At 41.2% G+C, this 9,219-nt stretch overlaps 1 protein-coding gene across 1 annotated transcript; it reads left to right on the top strand.

The window, feature by feature from the left end:
• Positions 1-98: 98 nt before the first annotated feature.
• On the top strand, positions 99-8,851 carry FAM199X (family with sequence similarity 199, X-linked). The gene is made up of 6 exons (XM_054169624.1): positions 99-414; positions 3,301-3,520; positions 5,259-5,408; positions 5,741-5,902; positions 6,992-7,252; positions 8,050-8,851. The coding sequence occupies exons 1-6, from the start codon at positions 227-229 to the stop codon at positions 8,218-8,220; spliced, it is 1,152 nt and encodes a 383-aa protein (XP_054025599.1). The 5' UTR covers positions 99-226; the 3' UTR covers positions 8,221-8,851.
• Positions 8,852-9,219: the final 368 nt, after the last annotated feature.

Below are 9,219 nucleotides of genomic sequence, written 5' to 3'. Positions count from 1 at the left end.
GGGCACGCGTGGGCCGCCCTCCGCCGCGGCAGGGGGCGCTGTGCCGGGCCGGAGCCGAAGGGCCGGCGCCGGAAGGAGTTCGTCGCGCCGTCCGCGAGCCTGATCGCATCCCGGGACCGGCCGCTCATGGCGGCGTTTGTGGCTTGGCTGCTGCGTGAGTGAGGCGCTCGTCGTCTCCTTCCCGCCGTCGGCGGGCTGCACCAAGGTCGTTCTTGCCCTCGCCACCATGACCGAGGAGCCGTACGAGAAGTTCCTGGCCCCCGAAGAGCCGTGCCCGCTGCTCTCGCACCAGCACCCGCCGCGGGGCGGCAGCTTGAGCCTGAGCGAGGAGGGTTGCCTGGACGTCAGCGACTTCGGCTGCCAGCTCTCGTCCTGCCACCGCACCGACCCGCTGCACCGCTTCCACTCCAACAGGTCTGCCCGCAGCTCCGTGAGGTCCCCCAGCACCTGCCCACCCGGCCGACCGAGGCGACTGGGCCGCGGCGGCTCGGTGATGATGAGGGGGCTGGGAGGGCGGGCGGCGCGGGGCTGAGGCGGCCACAGGCTGGTTCCCCTCGACGGGGACCTGTCGGGCTGCCCCTGAGGCGGCGGCGGGGTCTCAGCTGCTGGTGCATGAGGGCCGTGCTTCGTTCCCCTGCTCCTCGGCCTGGTACTAGCTGGGTATGACTGTGCTCCGGCTAGCCCAGGTAGCCCTCTCGCATGCCCCTCCTTGGGTTGCACTTGTTTTGGTGGGGAATGAGCTTACTCTAGTGTTGGCTAGTAATATTACAGCTCTTAGTGTGAGCTTGGTCGTTTGTTAGAATGTGCTTATTCCGTTCCGAGTTCATAAAAACATATATCTGGGCGCTGTAGGGTGGGCATCTAGAGAGCTGTACATTTGTGATAGTCAAAAGCAGGCCTTGCGTGACCTGAAGCAAACCTGGAGAGGCTCAGAATGAGTCAGGCGGCTTGGCGACTGCGCTGATTCCTGCAGAAACATTTCCATCCCATGCTACTAATTAAGGCCAAATTATTCTGTGTGTAATTTGTCAGAAAGGACTACTCTGAAATTGCAAATGCAGCTCTACAAAACAAATCCAGTTGAGCTTTGTAGTTAGAAAATCAAAAGCAGAGTCCTATTTACCTGAGAGCCCGATTCTGCTGCTATTTACGTGTAGTTGTACTTTTGAATATAGTACTTTTTTTGAGAACAGTGTTTGAGATTTCAGTCTTGAACATAAGTAGGAAATAATTTTAGGTTCTGTACTAGAGTTGCAAGATACTTTTGCTGGTTGTTGCTGTTTCTCCTACACCATAACGAATAGTGAATAAGTTAATTTTATTCGTTTAAATCTGTATAAAATAATGGAAACTACATTTTTAAGGTGATAATTCACAAGGATAAACTCTTACCTATAGATTCTTAAATGATTCATCATAAAGAGCTTTGATCAAATATTATACATTTTCCTGATCTAGTTCTTGTATCTTAAGATCGACTTGTGGTAAGATGATCAGCAAGATGTGTTTGCAGCATATCTGTAAGGTGAATATGTGGTATTCACCACGTCTGCATTTAATGAATTCTCTACGTTTTTCTTTGTATTTCCTTTCACTTCCCAAGTGTGTTATTCAGGCTTGCTCATTTTACAAATCCAAGTTTCTAGCCCAAGCATCTTGAGTGTGTATTTCGCTTCTTTGGGCAAGCACATGTCCTGTCTTGCACTGATGAAGCCATTGCAGATGCAAATCTTAATCCCTGGTATTCACATAAGGCTTTCTACTTTTAAAAGTTACAAGTAATTTTAATGTGCTTCCCACTTCTTGTTAATGCAGTTCACCCCAGCGAGTCCATCAGGACCCCTAGTATGAGAAGGCGAGGGCTGACTGCCTGTGCCTGGAGTGTCTGTGTGGAGCTGGTGGTACAGACCCCGTGCCTCATCCTGTGTTTTGATGGGCTGGGAACTTTGTCCACTCTTGCCTTGCCTTTCGTCACTGTTTCATGAGTACTGAAGCTAGTAATATTCAAAAACATCTGTGTCAGCATGCTCCTCTTCTGTACCAGTAAAACATTGTATGTGTACAAGGGATGCAGAGGGGAGGGCAAGATATGCTAAATTTGCTAAAAGAAAAGGTTTTGAAGTGTCTTTAACATTGAATAAAATCGCTGCTGGCCAGACAGATGTGGGAGTGAGTCCATCACAAACATACTTAACCAACATGGTATGTAGCTTAAATTTAAGGCTGGTGAGGACCAGCCCTTCTGGGTGATGGCATTGCTCAGCTTTGGCAGCTAGACAGAGGAATGTTTTTCTTGTTAGCCAGCCTGAAGTGGATAGGCTGATGGAACGGGAGCTGATCGTGTGGGTTTGTGCGGTGAATTTTGGAAGCTCTTTTCAAATTGTTTTGGCCATGTTGCAGTGCTGTGCTGACTCATGGTTGTCTCGACCTACTTTTCTCCAATATGTAAAATAAATCCAGATAGAGATTTCATGAGCTTGTTAAAGTCTGGCTTACTCCTATCAGAGTAAAAAACTTGTTCCAGAAAGTCCTCAATTGCTTTCCTTTAGCAACAGCATTAACTAGCTTTTAAAATTAGATTAGAAGGGGGAAAAAGTGTTTCATTTTGGTATGGTAGCATTTTCACACAGATAGTTTTCCCATCTTGCACTGTCTCACTCCAACAGCATGTCCAATATTTTTGGCATTCAGAATTGAAAGTGATGAATAATGGAGCCTTGGATATATTCATAAAGTGTTTCCTTATTAAGCCTTGGTTTTGAGTGAGATTACCAACCTAGAATTTCTTTTTGACTCCTTTTTGTCCTGAAGCCCAACTGATTTACTACTTGCTTGTGTTTATTTCAACTTAACACGGAAGTTCAAATATCCCAACATGTGAGAAATTAAAATTTGAGTTGAGTGTAGTTAACCAACCCACCCACCCCCAAAAAAAACCCACCAACAACCGAAAACCAAACAACAAAAATCCCCCCAAAGAACTCAGAAGGTAATGTGCTCGCTATAGGCTTCATGGCTCTGGGATGGAAATAGTACTAACTGGGATGTAATTATACTAACTGTGTATAGGTTTTTGCTTTGCCTTTTTTGATGGGGAATTCCCTTTAGTTTTGTTTATGGGCCTTTAAAAATATTTTAAAATGCGATACTTCAATGTATGTAATTTTAACTTAATAAAATCTTTGTATAATGTTACTGACAAGCAAAGCAAACATAGTTTCAAGGGGCTTAAAAGAAATTCTGGGGACATCTGATGATAGTATGTCTGCTACTTTCTATTTGTTTTGTCCTGTTTTGCAGGTGGAACTTGACGTCTTGTGGAACGAGTGTGGCCAGCTCAGAGTGTAGTGAGGAGCTCTTCTCATCGGTTTCAGTTGGTGATCAAGATGATTGTTACTCTCTATTGGATGACCAGGAGTTCACCTCTTTTGATTTGTTCCCCGAGGGTAGTGTCTGCAGCGATGTCTCTTCTTCTATCAGTACATACTGGGATTGGTCTGACAGTGAGTTTGAATGGCAGGTAAATTAGTTCCACTCTATTTTGTATAGACTGTTAAGTGCTTGGCTTAGCTTCAATTCAAAAAGTCTTCAGCGTTTGTTTCTAACTACTTGAGTAGATATCTGAATCTTCAGCGATAAAGAAAATGTTTTGTTCCATTTGATTGCAGAATTCTTGATCTGGAGGCGAGCCTGAGGGTCAGTTCTTCAAAGGGATGTTTACATATTATGGTAGTTTGCTTTTAGTGATCAACATATATCTTGTAGCCACGACTTTAGGTCCTTTGTGCTGAGGATCTGCCATGCTAATGAAATCTGGTCACAGATGTCTGCTTCCAGTGATCTGGTTGAATTAAATCTTCCTTTGGAATGGATCTGGCACCTAAGTGAAGTGTAGAAGCTCTTGCCATATCCTATTTCTGTCTTTTTTCTTCCTGTGCCACTGAGAATACAGAGCTCACTTTGTCTCACCAGGAAAAGTGCAAAGGTGAATCAGGTCCTCCTTTTTTCCTAGTCTGTGTTGGATGCAGTCCTTGCCAGGTATCTCTGGTTTGTGGTAGGTGTCTGTGTTCATCAGTTTTTCAGTTGTGATATGCAAATATTTGTATACATTATAGACTTAAACCGATTTTTTTTATATTATAGACTTAAATCAACTGTGAACATGTACATAACTTTGAAGTAGAAAACATGGTGCTTCAGAATATATTGAGGAATGCTTCTAAGTTTTGCCAGAAAAGCTTAGTTAGAGCACATACAGAGCCTTCTAAATGCAGGATAAGGACTGAAAACATTCTTCTCAAGAAAGTGCAAATCCCGTTCCAGACGAATCAAATGAATTTAAGATAAACACGGTCTGAGATCAGCTCTGCATTTCTTACTTGTTTAGTCTAAGTGCTCATATCCCTGTATGTTGTATCACAGAAGTTACAAGTGTAGGAACAACTCGGACTGGATCCCAAAGATTCAGAGCTTCACTGAGTTGTGAAATTTTAATTGCCTGATAAAACTCAGTGACTGTTGTGAAAAGAGGCAATTTCCCGTGTCTTAGTTAGCTGACAGCACGCTTGGTTGGTAACTAGCTGTGTTTTAATTATTCTTTGTTTTGTAAAACAAGTGTTCCTTAGGAGACATACTTGATTGGACTTGTAGATTTTGGGAAAGACTTTTTATGGTGTTATCTAGCAGAATCTGTGCATGAGTAATCCAGCTGTCATGCTTTAACTGGAAGTGCACTCGCAAATTACATGTCAGCTGTATAAACGAAGCTAGCTGAAGTTCTGCAGTTGCTTCCAGGAAAATGACAGTGATTTTAATTGAACTGTCTTGTGTGATTATGGGGTGTGGTGTAAACTACAAACCTACTTTGAAATGGTTTTCCTCCCAACTAGACTTACGCTTTAAAATGGGAGCTTTAGATTTAGGTTTGGGTTGTAATGGACAATTTGCACAGGCGGAGGAGGGAAATAGTTGAAAAGGTACATCTGCATTCTGCTGTTTTCTTAAATGCAAATTTTTGAGAAGAGGATTGTGAGAGTATAGAGAATGGTGTGAAGGGAGTTTGCTGCAATTGCTACGTGTTGGAAGGTTCAGAGGAGTACTGCAGGGCTGTGAGTACTTATTAAGTAGTTGTTGGGAGTACACAGATGAGCACTGCTTTGCTAATTGACGGAATGTTTTGAATTGTTAATAGTGGTAGAGTGATTTTAAATCTGTCTGCCATATTCTAAGGCTTTGTTCTTTCTCTTGCATATTACAAGTTGCCTGGCAGCGACATCACAAGTGGGAGTGATGTACTTTCTGATGTTATACCTAGTATTCCAAGTTCTCCCTGTCTGCTTCTGAAAAAGAAAAACAAGCACAGGAATCTTGATGAGCTTCCATGGAGTGCCATGACAAATGATGAACAGGTGAAATTGACTTTTTTCCTATGTGAGAAATGTAATATACAGAAGAACTTTGAGTTAGCACCACATCTTAAAGAACATACTGGTTGCTGTAATGTAGACCTATGCAGTATCACTTGATTCCTGAAATGAAATCTTTCTGTCTTTCACATATGTAGCAGGCAGTTTAATGTGTACTCAGGTTTGTACCCTGAGTGTGTGAGGGTCTTCAATGGTGCTAGAATCATAGGAAATATGATAATTGAGCACCTTCTGTTCTGTGTGCCCTTCCTTTTTCTGTCACTCAATTAGGATCAATAATACTTTAAACTGCCCTGTCTTTCTCTGGATCCTAGGTTGAATATATTGAATATTTGAGTCGCAAAGTCAGTACAGAGATGGGCCTTCGAGAGCAGCTTGATATTATTAAAATTATTGATCCTACTGCACAGATCTTGCCTACAGATAGTGAATTCATTATTGAATTGAACTGTCTCACAGATGAAAAACTGAAACAGGTGAGTTAAGGTTCTACATTTGACGTTGGGGTTTTGGCATCTGTTGTCTTGCAAAATCTATTAAGAGTTGTTACCAATTTTTATATACAATCATTAGATACAGGGGAATTCATTAGAGCACAATATTGTCAATGAGGGAAAATAGAGTTCAAAAGTATATTGTATTTATTAAAGTTTTGTACACAGACAGTGGTTATCTGTTCTTTGTGTTAAACCTAAGCTGACTTGTATGTCATGAATTATGCATTGTGTCCAGTACTGCTTATGACACAGTGTATTCCATATCATGACCATCAACTATATGAGGATCTTCATTTGCTCACTGAATATAAACTAGCCTTTAAAACTCCAAAGGATTGGAATTCATTGGGGAAGTCCATAGATTTCGTGTGAAAAGAGATCTAGAAAAAGAGGTACTAATGATGTTACAAATGATAACAGGGGACAGCTGATTGATATGGTAGGTATATGCTGTTGTTGTCTTAGTCTTTCTGCTACTGTGATACGTTGTTGGCAAAAGATGCAGTATCCAAACAAGCCAGCTCTTCAGTGCTACTTCCTGGTTGTGAGTATGATGAAGAAAAAGACTGAAAAGGAAAACATTCACTGCTTTTGTGGGCTTGGCCTATTTCATATTCAAACATTTTGTGAGTATCTTCTTAAAGTAGAAGACTATTGCTGTCATTACGGCTGCTTGTGTGAGTATTCCTAGCAAAATAAAGGGGTCTGACACGTGGTAAATGGCTTGGTTCAACTTTACTGATATTCCTGTTTAGTGTTATAACAATGATTTATTCTGTGGTAGGAAACTTCAGGGGCAGGAGAGGGGAAAAACTCCCAAACCTTGTTACTTGATTTTCTTCTTTCCATAATGAAGTTACTATTAACCTAGTTCTTAGGTAAATTCTCTTGATGACTGCTAGGTGGCTTAGGATTTAAGCAGCCACAGCAAAATGTTTTAAAAGACTGACTGAACTGATCTGCTAAGTTGATTGTTATTAATAGACAAATGGTGGGTTTTCCAAGAAAAGAAGTATCTCAGTGCAGTATTTTTCAGGGTTTACTAATTTTGCTGCCTTTATTCTAAAGGTGAGAAACTATATCAAGGAACATGGACCTCGTCAACGGTCATCCAGGGAAAGCTGGAAGAGGAGTAGCTACAGTTGTGCAAGTACCAGTGGTGTGAGTGGCACCAGTGCCAGCAGCAGCAGTGCCAGCATGGTCAGCTCAGCAAGCAGCAGTGGCTCCAGTGTTGCTAACTCTGCTTCAAACTCAAGTGCCAACATGAGTCGAGCGCACAGCGACAGTAACTTGTCCACAAGTGCTGCAGAAAGAATCCGGGATTCAAAAGTAAACTTTCTAATTATGTACATGTTTATGAAGCTAACTTGTTAAGGCTGCTCATGTCATCTTGACTGGGATATTTGTACTGAAGGAGCATGGTGAATTTGTCTATTGCCTAGCCAATGCTGTTTTCTCTGGCATGACCATAAGGAATTTAAATTGTGCTCCTCCCATCACTTCTCTTCTAAGTGAAAGGCTGTTTGTATATAGTAGATCTTCTCATTACTTTTGTTTAGAGTAAGGTGAGCGAGGGGGTGCCTCTAACTTAGTTCTTTGAATGAACACAAGGGTTTTACCAAAAAAAAAAATTACTCAAGATGGTTCAACCTAATCTAAGCATAATTTCTGGGCAGTAAAGACCCAGAATATTCATCAGGCTTTTTGAATCTTCGTGTATCATGAGATGACTTGGTGAAAAGTGCCTGCTGAAGTGTGTTGCAATTATAGTGGTACTGTGGCATTTGTCCTGTTTCCTTAATTTCAGTTTCAGGTGTGGAGGAGAGTAGTTCCTGCTTTCCCTTCAGCATCTCGGGTTGTAGTTGTAAGAGTAACATTTCCCCTGCAAGAAGGAGTTTTCTGATCAAAGACTCAGCTGTGCAACATCACAGGGTGATACTGTGCTTCAAAACTTATATGTTGGAGTATTAGATATGATTTTGGGTGAATGTTTGCAACACCTCTGAGAATCCATTTTAGTTATTTCTTGGAGCAAGCAGAGGTTAATTTATAGTTGCCAGTTGTAAAGGTGGGTTCTAATCTGCAGAACAAAGTCTTATTTTTTTATCTCTTTCATGTTTTGACAGAAACGTTCCAAGCAACGGAAACTACAGCAAAAGGCCTTACGCAAAAGACAGCTGAAGGAGCAAAGGCAAGCTCGTAAGGAAAGACTGAGTGGATTATTTCTTAATGAAGAAGTGCTCTCTTTAAAAGTGACTGAGGAGGACCACGAAGGAGATGTGGATGTTTTGATGTGACAGGGGTGAATTTATCAGTGTTCTTTCTAAGCCTTAAATGTATTACCCTTATTGTTTACATATATTTCTCGACCAAATTTCAATTAGTGTTAACAGTATAAACCAGATCTTTTCTCAGATGTAATTTTGGTAAGAAGGTCTTAAGTATTGAGTAACTTCAGCTTTGAGATTAATTTTGCATTAAAGACTTCAATAACATAACTGTCTTCTGAAAAGCTGCTGAATAGATTTCAGTTTTAAGGACATTTGAAGTTGGCTAACATTCTACCTTACTTGCAAGACATAAGTCTGGGGGTGCTTTTGGATGACATGAAGCATGCATTACTGTGCTTCAGCTTTTTGTTTTGTTTTCCACCTTAGAGTTAATATTACACGTGGCTTGTTCTATCTTCCTGTCCTATTATTGGGAAGATTCTTTAGCATGACAAAAAAAAAAATAATCTTTGGTTCTGTAGGGCTTTCATCAGTCTTGCTCTTGCATCATATAAAATCAAAGTACATGAGAAATCCTTTTCTAGAAGTTGTGATTTAACTCAAACTACACAGAAAAGAAGAAGTGGGACGTCTAATGCAGGGAATATGTAAAAGAAAAAATGCCTAATAATGTAGTTTTAAAGGAAGCAATTAAAAATGGGGGAAAAAAACCTTGCAAGCATATTCTTCAGAAAGTTGTTTTGCTGCTGGATATCTTACAGTATGATTGCTACTAATGGTTGACCAATACATCTTTACTGTTGCTATGAGAACACTCAAATATAACCATCTTTATGCATTGGAAGTGCACCAGTCTGCAATTAAGTTGTCTAAGACACTCCTGAATATAGTTAAAAATGCTACTGGAAACAGAAGTGCAGATAAGTGGCACACAGCTTTGGTGGCTTTTTTGCCCAGAAGCATATCTAAATAGATTCATGGTGTTGGCAAAAGAACTTAGTGAATGCAACTGTGCATTTTAGTTGTATGTTTAGCTGAGGAGGTCCCTTCTGTGTGGGTTGTTGC

Source organism: Dryobates pubescens, chromosome 18 (assembly GCF_014839835.1).
Source record: "Dryobates pubescens isolate bDryPub1 chromosome 18, bDryPub1.pri, whole genome shotgun sequence".
In the NCBI taxonomy this organism is placed as follows: Eukaryota; Metazoa; Chordata; class Aves; order Piciformes; family Picidae; genus Dryobates; species Dryobates pubescens.
Note: the sequence above shows the minus strand (reverse complement) of the source record. Positions and strands in the feature narration are given on the sequence as shown.

Coding starts and splice junctions, on each gene's coding strand:
- FAM199X (XM_054169624.1), top strand. CDS start 227: ATGACCGAGGAGCCGTACGAGAAGTTCCTGGCCCCCGAAGAGCCGTGC. Junction 3,521..5,258: donor ACAGTGAGTTTGAATGGCAG/GTAAATTAGTTC, acceptor GCATATTACAAG/TTGCCTGGCAGCGACATCAC. Junction 7,253..8,049: donor AAAGAATCCGGGATTCAAAA/GTAAACTTTCTA, acceptor ATGTTTTGACAG/AAACGTTCCAAGCAACGGAA.